The 14,794-nt window shown below is 36.5% G+C and overlaps 1 protein-coding gene across 11 annotated transcripts in view; it reads left to right on the top strand.

The window, feature by feature from the left end:
• The window catches only part of ARHGEF3 (Rho guanine nucleotide exchange factor 3), a 126,827-nt gene that overhangs the window by 104,074 nt on the left and 7,959 nt on the right, over positions 1–14,794 (top strand). For all 11 annotated transcript variants that reach the window (XR_007708705.1, XR_007708704.1, XR_007708703.1 and 8 more), the window contains 5 exons: positions 5,288–5,395; positions 11,770–11,940; positions 13,925–13,987; positions 14,363–14,459; positions 14,553–14,629. Coding sequence is in view for 7 of the 11 variants with exons in the window: in XM_050712796.1 (XP_050568753.1) it covers positions 5,288–5,395; positions 11,770–11,940; positions 13,925–13,987; positions 14,363–14,459; positions 14,553–14,629 (516 nt within the window). In the remaining 4 variants the exon portion in view is untranslated. The remainder of the gene's footprint in view (positions 1–5,287; positions 5,396–11,769; positions 11,941–13,924; positions 13,988–14,362; positions 14,460–14,552; positions 14,630–14,794) is intronic.

Raw genomic sequence — 14,794 nt, 5'->3', positions numbered from 1 at the left:
GAAAAATACGGCTTCCCGGTAGCACTGTAGCTGCAAGTCCTTGCTGTACACATCTCCCAGCTGTCCAGCAGCAGAATACTAAGCTTTGGAGAGCTGTACCTTAAAAGATACAGCTTCTCTTTCTTATTCAGCAGTCTAAACTATTAGGTTAGAGCTTAATATGTAGAAAATACCACAAGTACAAGTGTACATAAGGGTTCAACAGAGTGACCTACAGAATAAATGACAATGAAGAAGCAATCTACAGTAGTGTCCTTCATGCCACATTAGGAGAATGGTGAGGCATGGCATCTTTTGAAACTTCTTATCTGATATTTTCCTGCCTTAAATATTTGGTAATTGATTATGCTGTTTTGACTACTCTAATCTTTCTTCCTGGGAATTCCAAAGAAAAGTATAGGATAAAAATGTACTCTTTCAGAAGTACAGGGTAGTTGTTTGAAATGTCCACTTCATGGTTTCCAGAACCATCCAGATCTTGTACACAGATTTGCTTCTTTCTGTTTGTTCAGTTTCAAGAGTTCGTTTCAAGGGTGCATATATATGTGGTATTTCCAGTTCTAATTCTTTGCTTTCTGAATTCCAGTATTCACATTACCAAAGTCATCTTGAGTTCAAATATACAGCTCCCTCCAAAAGCCAGCTGCTCTTTGTTCTAGCTTAGTCAGGTATTAATTTGACTTCACTTGGACTGTGCAGCCTTTGAAGTTTCTGCACTCATGTTTCCTTCAGCTTTATTTAGCCTTATATCAAATTTAAAGTACTGTCAGATTAACATTACTTGTTCACATATACCAGCTCCACATTTTGAAAACCTTGCCAAACTGTAGTCTGGATCTTTTGTTTTCCAACTTCCCATATTGTTTGAGCAAGCCTTCGTGACTCTGGCAATGCAGTCTAACATTTAGTTCAGAACTCTGAAGTGATTTTTTTTTTTTTTAATATCAATAATGACTTCAAAAGGTCAAACAAAGAATTCTAACTGCTGAATTTTTTGTCCTGACTTGGCCCAGTTCCCAGTCTGGACAGGTAATAGTTGTTGCAAACGGATCCAGCTGCTAAATCCCATCTGCTTCTAAATTCCCTGGACTGGGAGGGCAAGCAGGAGGGAAGGACAAGTGATGACTGGGTAGCTCCGAGTCTTTTGAGCACACTCAGAGATACTGACCTGGAACCTAATGTTCATTCTTCTTGGATAGTATGTCCTTTCTGCAGCCTCTCCATGCTGGTTAGACACAGGAATCGCACGATTCTGAGTTCCTGTGTGCTTAGATTCGTGTCCCCAAATATTTTATGATTGTAGGACCACTCCCCAGTTAACTAGAACACCAGAGGTTTTCATAGACAATATAGTAGTAAAATAACGACCACATGTACAAAGAATTCCTAACCACAAGCAGTTAATTCTTTTTTTTTTTTTAATTATTATTATTATTTAAAAAAGGAAAGAGAAAAATAGGAACAACTGAAGTGGTTTGGGAAGCAGCATCTGGAATGCAACCCATTGGTCTTATTGGACTGATGTGCAAGTGCAGACTCTGGTCAGTATCTCTGGGTAAAGCAGAACAGTTCATACACTATGTTTCCCATTTCATCTGTTGGTTGTGAAGAACAGAGACCTTGATTAGGAAAACAACTGTGTGTTCAAAACTCACTTTTTCATACACTAGGCTGCGGAATTTTTCCCTGCCCAGATTATTGGCATCAGTAGTTCATCATCTCTGTGTCACTGGTTTGGAGAGGCCACGCAGATAGCCTGAGAGTAATTAAAGGGAGGGAGAGGTAGAGATGAAATGAACGTAGACCATGCAACAGGAAAAGTGTGACCCTGGCAAGGGTAGAGTTTGAGTGTTACTATCCTACAGTTTTAGAATTGCTCCAGTAGTGTTATTTTTTCATTGCACAATGAAAATTGTTATTTTTTCATTGCACCTTTCCTATACGAGCTTTATTATTCCACAGCGGAAGGGGTGACTCAGTGTTGATTGTTGTTGTGGTTAGATATTTCTGAGGGAGGGGACACTTGGAAGGTTTGGTGAGTTTTTACTTCCAGCCGGGTGTCGTAGCCTACCAGACCATTTATAATGTGGGGTGAAAGTCACACATTAGTAGAAAGCTTTCTGCATAATGAAGAACTTCTGCTTAACAAGATATACTTTCAGACCTGATTGGCAGTGTGAAGTCTTAGACTTCTGAAATTATTGAGTCATGATTTTAAATAATCATATTAGAACCCTGTAATAATGCTGATCTCTCATAATTGAAACATCCAATTCCTAATTGGTATTACATATTTTAGCTCTTTTGAATTCTGATCAAATTTTTCTGTGTGAGATCAGCACATGATACCCAACACGAGGAAGACAAAAGGGGATGCTGACAGAAGAGGTAGGACCTTTGCAGACAGACCTTCACACAACCGTTTAGCAGACTTTCCTTTTGGCTGCTGGGAGAGGTGCTGACCTCTGGCGGCGTACAGCAAGGGGCTGTAGAAGAGCTTACTGTTTTTCAACAGTGGCTGAAACTCTGTTTGGAGTTTCTTCTCTTTAACATCAACTTCTGTACCCAGTATGGTTTAGCAGCACAAACTTTAGTGAAGAAAATTATACTGCCCAAGTAACTTTCACCTTGAAATGGATGGGGGAGTTTTAAAGGAGGGGCTGTATCATGTTCCCCTGGAACTGTAGGCATTGCTGGCTAGGAGACAGTGCAGGTTTCAGACAGTCTTTGGACTGTCTGACGTGAAGAAGGAGGAATCAGAGATTCTTTTTCCCCGCTTCCTCTCGCTCTCCAGGAGAAAGAAGGTGATTTTCCCTCCTTTTTACTCAAAGTAAGGTTATGTGATGCTTTGCATCAGTTTTCGCAGCTGCCTGACGTTTATGTGCCCCACATGGCAGAGCAAATTAGGTCCCAGCCTGAGCTCATAGCCAGCAGGCGAAATGTAGTGATTAATAAACTTTAGCTGCTGTTGTGCACACAGATGTGGAAATATTCACATACGAGTAGACTGGCTTGTCTTCTTGTACTTAAACACTGCTCAGGAAGATTCATTCAAAGTTTTTGCATCACTCCAATGGTGCTGCAGAAATGCAATGAAGAACGGTTTTACTTATTTTGTCAGCTCATTTGCTGGCAGTAGATTCCAAAGAAAATTATTCAAGGGTTTCTGGGCTTAGTTTGGTTAAATTTAAGACTGAAAGACTGTGCAATCACAATGTGTGTGTAAAAGGTCTGTTAGACTATGGGAAGCATTTAACTTCCAAGCAGGATATGGATATCTGTGATGTAGTAAAGATCAAACTTTTTTTTTTCCCCATCAGTTTTGTCTTTGGACCAAAGAAGATACACTTAGCAGCAAAGCTATAGCATTACAGAAGGCATATAGAAGAAAAGGAGGAGAAATCTTTTCTCTTAATCCTAACCCCCCTCTGTCTTCTTTAATGTCCATATATGCTTGATTTCGAGATTTTGCTTTAGGGATGTGATATTTATGCCTAGGCAAGTCCGTGACTCAGTGTAAGCACTGTTGAGCAACAACTGAAACAGTGTGTTACCAAAATTATTCTCATCCGAAATCAAAACACAGCACCATGCCAGCCACTAGAAAGAAAATTAACTCTGTCCCAGCTGAAAGCAGGGCAGCGTCCTTTCACTGCAGTGCAGCACAAGTGATATCAGGCAGGCTCTGCCATGGGATATTATTTGTGCTGCAGGATTGGCATTCTGAGTAATCACAGGAAACAACTGCTGATGGCTGAGCCACCAGTTAGAGGAGAATTACAGTGGAATCTCAAAGACTTTTTATTTTTATTTTTTCAGGAGCAGGGAGGTGTGTAGATCAGCATGCCAGTGGTGCTGCAGTGACGTAAAAACAACTCCAACAGAAACCTGTGTCAAAGACGTGACTGCTGAAAAGGAAGGAATAGGAATAGCAGTGCAGCGGTGAAGATAAAGAAGTAGATCGATTTAGGTTGCTAAAGTGCTTTAATACTGGGTTTCATGAGTGGAGGAATACGTTATTTTTGCTAGAGGGTTTAACATTTTGTCCCTCATTTCAGCATTTACAGATTTCTGGGTTTGCCTGCTGAGAAGTAAATTAAATATGTAGCTGCTTCTCACCTTTCCTCTGTTGCTGTGCTAATGGAAGAGACTTTTTCTTGCCAGTAATACAGATGATGATCATTGCTGCATTTTTTTCTCCTTCTAACGGGAAAGATGATAAATCTGCATTATTTCCAGAAGGATTTGGCTCTCTGAACAAAAGGCTAATAGGCATGCTTCATTTTCCTAAAGATATGTCTAGGAAATTGGAGGCATAGGAAACCTACACAAACTCCATGGCTGAAAAAGAAAGATGAACTGCTTTAGGATATCCTTGAAATATGATGTTGGATGGATTTTTTTAATGTCACTTGGAAGGTTTGCCTCTTTTTCTGTCAAAAGTTGCCTTTTGCATGTGCTGTTCAAGATCCATTAAATGTCAGATGGAGGTTAGAAAGCCAAGGGTAACTGTTTTGTTTTTATGCTTTTACAACACTTTTTTCTTGTATTATCATTTCTGTTTACTTTTTTTAAAATCTGCAGGACAGTTGTCATATTACATTGATGTGGTTATATATTACTTAAACGGGGCATAAGAGCTGTTAAAAGTGTATATGAAAAGAAAAATATTTAGTTGAATGCTTTATGGTAGATTTTTGTTTATTTTTTCTATTTTATGCAAAAAAAAGTATGTAAACATTATTTGCCTGTATGTGGAGGTATTTCTATATGAACGTGCACTCACCGGACACTTTAAGTTAGAAATTGGTCTGAATTATATTTTCTAGAGTGAAATACTTTTCACTGAATAAAATCACATGCTGACAGTGCCAGAAGGCAAAGAAACAAACTGAATTGGTTTTATTTTGAAGTATTCCTTTCAATGACAACACTGTCATAAGATGCATTAGCTGCAGAGCACTGCTGAAGATGTCTGTCTTCTTTTAAGAATAAGTTAATGTAATAACATATTTTTGTCTCTTCACCCTTCTCCCTCCCCTGCCACCAGCCATGCCAACTTCTCCATGATGATATATTTCAACTGTTTCCAGGATCTCTATGGACCAGCCAAGAGTAATCTGTCATTGTCAGCTTTTAAAACTGCTTTTGTTTATATACTACTCTTAATTATATACCAGGTTTACAAACGTCTATTTTATAAATGCTTCCTTACGAGAACCAGTGAAACTGCCAGCAGTATTTAACTGATTATGCTCACATTTCCCCCATTTTTCCCCCCTTACAGGAGCCCAGTAACAAGCGGGTCAAGCCTCTTTCCAGAGTTACATCGCTAGCAAGTCTCATCCCTCCTGTAAGGGCCACTCCATTGAAGCGGTTCAGCCAGACACTTCAGGTAATAACAGTAGATGCATTGCTGCATTAAACTGCGTTTCTAAAAGAGGAAAACACAGACACACACAATTTCTTTTAGGGTTAGTACAGGAATGGGAAGTCCATGTACTTGTGTGCATTTGAGTGCACACACCATTGGAATGTGACAAACAGGTTTAAGCAATTTATGACTATAAAGTCACTCAATCTAAAAACTCAGAACTCTTACTTCAAAAACAATGTATCTGTCCAGATAATGGATGTTTTTTAATTGCTAGGAAAACTATTACCCCTGTAGCATATAGAAGTTTCTATATTAAAGTATTACAGTTGCTTTCTAAATTTAATGAAGAACAGAGTTTTCCATGATGCTTCCTGTTAATTTTGATGGGTTTCTTTGAAAACATTATTTTTGGTATAGCTAGTCATACAGGACTGCTAAATTTCCTTCTGTGTAGTGAATTTTGAACTTCCCTAGACAAAAGAGGTAGCGAACAATTGGGGAAAAAAAAGTCATTTTCCAAAGCTGCTGATAAAAATTATTCAAGGGCAAGCATATTTTAAATGCAATTTAGAAACTAAATCATTTTGTAGTTGCAGTTTCCATACAATAGATTAAGTGCATGATATCTAACATAGTTAGAGACAAATGTTACTTGAATTTATGAAGTATTTGTGCCTTCAGACCTGGAGACTTCAAACGTTTGGGTGCTCAACTCCTAATGATTATCATGAGTGAGAAACAGTTGGGAACTGAAATACTGCTATGGGTCTGGCCTAGAAAACTTTGGAAAATAGCACTGTTTCCTCTTTAAAATAGTTTATGTAAGAAAGCATGTGTGCAATCTAAAGAAAATTACTTAAAAATGCTAATTTCTTCAAAGAGGGGAAATATAAAAATATCTTGAATGTATTAAAACTGTTACCTAATAAAAAGTAGCTTAGAGCATTATTGAAATTATCTGTTAAATAAAAAGACATGGGGAAAGGAACCAAACAGTGTTTCTGTAGCAGTAGTATCTCAAAACCAGATATTACAGCACTTCTTTAACATTGGTTTTCCTGTGTTCTATTCCTGCTATTCTGAAAGCACAGACATCTGCATACCATAGCTGCATTTATGGGGTTGGAGGAGAGGCAAAATGGCTGAACTCACTTCAGTCTGGGCTGGATCTAGAAGGTATATTGTAGTGTGACTAGAGCAGAGATTCCCTGTATTCCCTGGGGTGTATAAATCTCCTCTGCAGTCTGCCTGTAGGGAAAAATTGGCCGGACTCTGAAAGGACTACATTAGTTCCAGTTGTGAGGCGTGTGGAAAGTGAATTAATTTTGGGCTAAACTGCTTCTGAGCACGGCACTCCCCTTTTCGCAGCCTTCCGCAGCTGTTGTCCTCGTTTAAGTACCTGTGCTGTCATTCTGTAGTGAATGGCTGTGAGATGGGGCTTCCCAATACAATATTGTATTTAATAAGGGCTGATTTAGGCTATTGAAACAACCTGTTCTTTCATGCGCATACTCTAGATCCTAGTGAGAGCTACATAAATGTGGTTCGGGGCAAATTTTTACAAAAGTACTGAGAATGGTGAGTTTGTTACAAGTCCTACTGTTGTGAACATTTCTGCCTTCGTCTGTTCCTGGTGGTTATTAGAATATATTTTAATTAACCGTCTGCCTCTAAGCAGGTTAAGCAGTGATGTTGATACCTTCTCCTCTAAGTAACTGTGTTTGAAAGAGCTGCAGTGTGAAATCGACCTGTATTATGTTCTCCAACTCTTTGGTCTGAGTCTATTTCCAGGTGATGAATGCTGGTGAAGTCTCTCAAAACTGCCTTCATGGCTGGCTGTAAATTGACTTTTTGTCTGATTTCTGTCAACAGCAGTAGAACAGGGGAAAAAAATGGCTGACCTTCTGTACTCAGGTGCCTCAGTGGAAATTAGTTGGAAACGTTGTGGGGAGCATGTAGAGCCCCTGTGTTAATGTTTTGCTTTTATTTTTAACTTTACTGTGTATTGATGGAGCTGTCACTGTGTCTTGTGGAATAGCACAGAACAGATTTTTTTTTAATTTTATAATACTTGTAAAGGAAAAAGTATTAATTTTTCTCATTGGATGAATTTTCATGTATCTTTATTGTTAAGTTTTTTTCAGACCAAAAAAAACACCAAACATATTTCTTCTTGCATTGCTGTTCTGTGTCTGTAAAATGAGGAAAACTGCTATCACCACCACAAAATCCAAAACCAAACTAATTGTTTCTCTGGGGAGAAAAAAGCAAACAAACAAATACAAAGCCAATAAAACATCCATACAAAAAGACCACACCAACAGCATCAGTGAAAAGAATTAGAAAATTCTGAATTTCCTTTATGAAATTTCAAACAAACTTTCTTACATAATTCTTTCTGAATGAAAGTTATGTGCATAATTTTCCTTACTGAACTGGATTTTCTGTGTGCAGGTTGAAGAGAAACACCTCTGTACCTGAGATATGTGTAGTGTCTTTTAAGATATTCTTAGCAACTTTTGCTGTTTTGCATATTAATTATAGAGGTATTTGATTTTTGTGTGCCTTATGTTTTCAGCTTTATTACCATTTTGCACATTGTTGTCAATACTTTCCACAAGAATATCAAGTAACAAACCACATAAAGTCTTTACAGACCATTTTTTTTTTACTATTTGTAGTTACTATGTTTCTCTCACATAGAGCACTGTAGATTAACAGATAATTGTTAGCTTCATCCCTGACAGTGTCTATCTGTGTATCTGCAGGTTACCAGATGCTAAGCAGGTATTCTTACTTGCTTATCCACCTGGAAAAAACACTTTTTTTCATAGTAGTATTTTTATTCTGCATCGAGCAAGACTAATGATTATGATGATCTGCTTGTTTCTGTTTGGTCTTATTCACAGCCGTGCTGTTAGGCTTAAAAGCTGAAAATAGCCAGTGGAAGTTATTGCAGTCAGATAAATACAGTAAATAAAACCAGGAGTAGTGGCCTGATTCTTCCCCATCTTCTCTAATTTTTGGAATTATATGAAAATTTTAATGATCCTAGACTCTAATGGGCATCATTTTTAACCACTATGCTGGGCATGTTGGTTTTTGTCTGTTTGTTTGACATTTCTACAATTCCTTTGTAGGATTCTATCATGTGACTTTTTTTTAATCCCTCAAGGCAACTGCAAACAAAAGATTACCACCACAGTACCTTTAAATTTGTTTTTAAAAATTGCTAGCTGAACTTAAATTTAGGTCTGAAGACCACTAAATTGGTATGCATCTGTTTATTTGGAAAAAAAATATGGGTGAAGTATTAGAAACGAGATGGTTACAATGATGTCGTACATTTGTCTTAACATACCAGTATTTTATTGTATAATTTATTTGGTGGATTTTTTAAATGAGGCTTATACAACAGCTTTACATCTTCTTTCTATTGTCAGTTACAGCCTTGGAGATTCAGATCTGTTTGACTTTTGAGTGACAAAGCATTAATTTTACCATTAAATAGTATTTCCCTGGTGATGCATTAGTTTCTCTTCACAGCTTTACGAGTCAATTTCTAGAACATCTTATGAAAAGCAGTGGAAGATGTTAAAATAAGCTTCTTGAAGTGTGTGATTCCCTTCCTAACTAGATTTCCATGTACCAAGTTAAGTCAGTAAGTCAGGCAACAAGACAAAGAGACCACAGCCTCTTGATGTGAAATTTTTCCTTGTTGTTAAAAACATCTCCAAACATTTCTGTCCTTTTCCACTAATAAATATTCTTAATCCAATATATCTTACTAATATAAAGCAAGGTACATTTTGTGTGATAATTGAAAGGCTCAAATATGAGAGAAATCAATCAAATATAGGATATTTACTGTGCCCAGGTAACAGAGATGATAGGTAAGCAAGCAGAACTTCGGGGAGTTTGGTTTTCTGCCAAGTCTCAGCCCTTTTTTTTCACCTGTGCAAAGGAACACAATATAGTGCTGTGCAGAATGGTATCGAGCATTCTCATGCAGTGTAGAGAAATATTACTTTCAGTGGATATGAGAACTTACTTTTCTCAACACGCTCTATGGAGTTTATTTGCTATTATGGGGTGCATACCATTTTATAACATGATGTATGACATTTTGTTAAAAGGTTTCAAGATCAAGGCATTTATTTTAAAGATCAGTCCATCTGGTGCCTTCTCACTATAATTATTTTCTTCATTCAGCATGAAACATTCTGTTAAAAATCACTAGCACAAAAAAGCAGCTATATATTGGAGGGTATATATGGGAATGCGTGGAGAAGGGCACTCCACCTTGGTCATGCAATGACAACTGTTCTGCTTGGCTGCATTTTCACGGTTGGTGATTTGTGGATGGACGTCTGGCTCTTTCTCCTTAATCTTTCCATTTGCATGTGAAAATAACGGGTTCCATGATTCTTCATTATAACAAGTATAAATTAAGCATGCAATTTTCACGTGTGTTTCTTTATCTTCTTAAATCTTGAAGGGAGACTAGCACCTGGTTTGCAAAGTTCTGGAAGGTTGGTGTATATATATGTGTGTGTGTGTGCGCTTCTTTTTTAGCGGTTTTGTCAATTCCAAGCTCAAAATCACTTCTGTTATGTTTTTTTTTTTTTTTTTAAGGCATAATTTTTATTTATATCATGTCTTCAGATAATTTAAAAACACTGTATTTTTAGGCATTGCTAGCATTTCACTGGCTGTTATCTTCAGAGGAGAATTTCAAATATTGTGCTTTGTATATACTGCTTTCAACCTGGAAATGAAGAGAATTTATTTTGTTTTAAATATTCTTGCCCATGGCAATTGAAAGATGATTGTGTTACATAAGGCAGGTTTTAAATAACATCAAAAATGTAGAGTATTTCAACAATTTGGAATACTTCAGATATTTCAGAGCTAAGACCTCAAAAAAAGTCTCTAATTTTAACAAAACAAGAAAGGAATCTTTTAAAAATAACACAGTGAGAGCATAAAGTATTCAGCCATAGCCTGAACTCTTTCTAAGAGTCTGCAGGCAAATTAAACACTCAGATGTCTCACTTAAAATTAGACTTTGTTTTTAATGAAGATTACAGCCAACCACATAACAGATAAAGAGATGCTAGTACACGTCATCTCAATAGAGGCTCCAAAAATATTAATAAATATGCTACCATAGTTTCAGTACTAGCATTTCATAGTTTGCTCTCTGCGCTGATGGAATTTAAAGAAAATGTGTCAAATACAAAGAAATAAAGAGGAGGAAGTGGTATGAAAGGAACCTGGCTTGCCATTCATCACAAACATTAAAATCTGAATATTAACATACTTTTTCCTTAAAGATAATGTGATTGTTCTTCTCTTTCCAGTCAGATACCCATTTCACACCTTTCCATGTGAATTAGTTTCTTGGTCTTATGATTCATCTGAGGAGGCAGGAAGTTACCGGTTTAAAGGTTTTCTTCATGTATGAAAATCAGTTTGGTCAGGTAGAGCATCAAAGCACTAAAATTTGTATCCTGCTTATATACATATCTGGAATGGTGATACCAATTGAATCTTTCATGATTCTGACAGCCTACAAAAAAATTAAAATATTACCATCAAGTAGCAAGATACTAAGGTATGTACTAACAGCAGCATCACTTTATGAACCTTCTTTCTGCCCAACTGAGAAATCATTTATTTTTTAAATCGTTAATTAGTGTTTGATGTAATATTTCTTTTAATCTGATATCCTTGAGGTAAGACCTATTGCATAAGACCTATTGCATCTCAGTCCAACCATCTTTGAGCAATCCCATCCCCCCAAAAACAAACAAACCCAACAATACTGTGATAAAAACAGGTTGGACTTCCAGTTGAAACACGAGATGATAGGCTTATCCAGCAATTTATGCTGTCGTAGCTTTTGGGAGCTTCTGTGTAAAAGTTTTCTTTCTTTCACAACAAGCAAGAAAATATTCACACTAATTTTTGTCTCTAAAAATTGCATTCTAAATTTTCTAAGAATTAGGGATATAATGAGATGGATCTGTGTTATGCATGAATAATTCATGTCTGACTGTTTAAATTGAAACTTCGTTTGATCAGTCATGTTGATATGTTGTACCATTCTGCCATGATCCCTATAGTTCATTCTTGTTGCATGGTATATGAATGTATTGTGTAGTTTTAACCATGTTGAGAACAGGATATGGACAGAGTTCACTGCAGGAATGGAAATATTGGCATTACAGAAAGGTGTATTAAAATAATCACATTCCCAGTACTAAACATTGCTGTTAAGTCACAGAATTATTTAGAAATGGTTGAACTTTGTATATAACTCCTTCCGAAAAAAACACACAGTGTGAATCTGATGTAACAACAGAAAATATTTTTCTTTGTATTTCCAGCGTTCTATAAGTTTCCGTAGTGACAGTCGCCCAGATCTGTTCAGTCCACGGCCATGGTCTCGAAGTATGCCGCCTGCTAACACAAAGCGGAGAGACAGCAAACTGTGGAGTGAGACCTTTGATGTTTGTGTCAATCACATGCTTACATCTAAAGAAATCAAGCGTCAAGAGGTATATTTCTTAACATAAGTCTTATGGTCAAAAGTCTTTGTTAAAGCATGGAGTGAGAAATAATGGTAGACATAAAGATAGCACTTGAAGCTTTCTTGAAATTAAAGAGAAGACCACCATCTCCACTAGAAGCAGAATTCCATCCCTATGAATTATAATTCAGCCTTAATTAGACTGATACATTCTTTCTTAAAACCAGCCCATCATATTTCCGTAATAAGTATAAAGTTACTGAGATATATGATACTCTGGCTGCTTACGTGTACGTGCTCTTTATGACAGTTTCTGCAGGGATGGTTGATATTTTGTTGTTCATTTTGTTGTTCTGATAATGATTGTGAGCATGCTATTTCAAGTACAGGTATTTATCATGTGATACCTACGCTCAGAATAGCATAATAATTTTCCCTGTAGGAAAATACTGTTTTTGAGGTAATCTTCAGTGCTAGAAAGATAAAATACTAATCAACAATGTATCTTGCAAGCAAAAAAATGAGTGTTAGTCTAAATGTATTGCACAAGACAAAATCTAAATAGTCTATGTTATAGCCAATGACAAAGCTCCCACTGAAATCAGCAGAAGGAAAAGTACATTGTAATGACTAGGTTGAACTGTTTTGTCTTGACAGAAACCCTTACGGCCAAGTGAGGTAGCCAAGAAGTGGAAATTCTGAATCATAAGCTTATTGGTACATTATAGATCCATTTGCACAGAAATACTTCAGGGTCTTGTTGCTATGTTAGATATATTATCAATGATGAAGGGCTACTGCCTTTAAACTACTGGAAGCTTATGTATCAAGGGTTTATTATTAAGTTCTACGCAAATTTATAGTGCATATAGTGCAATTTATCAGAAAAGTTTGTAACATCCTCTCCCAAAATATTTCAGGGACTGAAAGTCATAAACCAAATAATAGTAACATCAGGCATTTCTTTCACAGATTTTAATGCTGTATAAATATTCATCAGAAATAACTTTGAAAATTGACTACTTCAAAGGCAGCTTATTGAAAACTCAGCTGTAGAAACTGTTTGCATAGCCTAACATTCATTACTGTCTTGGGGCAGAAGCCAGGACCTTCCACAGAACCCAGATAAATGAGCTGTATTCAAGGGAGTTTCTGTGCGAGGGTTCTGCTTTGTGTTCTGCATGCCTCAGCACAGTATCTGAACCACTTCCAGGCATGCGCTGTCAGTTACCTCACACTATGGCAAGCCTTCCATGCATGCATATTATCAAGCTAGGAGAATCTGCAGTAGCTGAAGATGTTCGTCCATGATTTATGAGGTTTTAAAGCCTTAACTGTAATGTTAATTCTATCTGACAAAAATGCTGTTAACTTTTCATGTACCCCGGTTTAGAATGAAATCGTGTAATAAGTAAATACAATGCTGTTCTGGTAAACTAGTGAGTTAGTGTGGTTATTTTTAATCTGCCAGCTTTAAAGTCTTAACTGTGCTTCGAGAGAAGTATGTAACAGCAGACAGTTAAGTATAGCTCAGCATTCATAACAAAATAATGAACCGCTATCAAAATAAAAGTGCTCACAACCAAAGAAATGTTTTAAAGATCTATCTTTTGACCTACTAGACTACCCAGAACTCTTACTACTCATGTGTTATACAAAACACAACAAAGTCCTATGCCACCAGTTGCATGAATGGTATTTTTTAAACTAAAGACATAGTTGAGTCATAATATCATGCTGAAGATAGCCCCCCCATCTAGAAGCACATCTGAAAAAAAATTACTTCTGTGGCTATTTCAGATAAGCTTTTTATGAGCAATCTGATACAGCTATTTTTAAAGATTCTGCATGTGATTATGTAGCTATGGAATTAAGGCTTATTTTCTTTCTGCAACTAGATTTATTAGATATTCTGCTACATGGTATCAAGACAGCTGTTCAGAATACAATATCAATTTTTAAAGTTGAGTAAAGATTAAATAAAGATTATTTATATTTGTTTCTTTTTATAGGCTATCTTTGAACTCTCCCAGGGAGAGGAAGACTTGATAGAAGATCTGAAGTTAGCAAAAAAGGTTTGCTTTAAAAGAAAAGGGGGGGAGGGGGGGGAGGGTTGGGGAGGCAAGGTTAGGGGTATGAGGCAAAATAGCAGTATTCAGTTGTTTGTCTCTTTTAAAATAATCCCTGCTTTTTACAATGCTGAAATGGTAAGAGGAGAAAAAAACACTCAAAACATACTTCTGTTTCCCTGTTCTTTCTGAAAAACTTAAATGTGGTACTTTAATTATTCAAAAAATGTTAAATGGCTAGCTTAAGATATGCTTCTGAAACTTTAAAATATTCTCAGCAGTAGGTCTGTTTTTACTTATGGGGAGCTTTAAGTGCTATCACTAATTTTACAGCTGCCAGTCATATATTAATTACAGAGCTCTCCTTTTTTTTATCTTCAGGCTTATCATGACCCAATGCTTAAACTTTCCATAATGACAGAACAAGAGCTGAACCAAATTTTTGGAACACTGGACTCCCTAATTCCTCTACATGAAGGTAAAACTCAATCTTTGCTGTGTTATTACAAGTAGTTTTATAGTTATTTGGTTCATGAAGTGATGTTTCTCTTCTATTTTTAATCATTATCAGATCTTCTTAGGCGGCTTCAAGAAGTCAGGAAATCTGATGGATCAACAGAACACGTTGGCCATATCCTTGTGGGTTGGGTAAGACAGATTTTAAATCAATCTTGGGACTTAGTTTGGACCTGCAACATAGTATTAACTATTATTTATTTAAAATTTACAGTAGTATTTACAATTTCCATATCTAAAATAACATTTCAAGAATATATTCTCAAAGTATTTTTGAAAGGTAAAGGCAACTGTTTA

Source organism: Cygnus atratus, chromosome 10 (genome assembly GCF_013377495.2).
Source record: "Cygnus atratus isolate AKBS03 ecotype Queensland, Australia chromosome 10, CAtr_DNAZoo_HiC_assembly, whole genome shotgun sequence".
Classification (NCBI taxonomy): Eukaryota; Metazoa; Chordata; class Aves; order Anseriformes; family Anatidae; genus Cygnus; species Cygnus atratus.
This window is presented reverse-complemented; position numbering and strand designations above follow the sequence as displayed.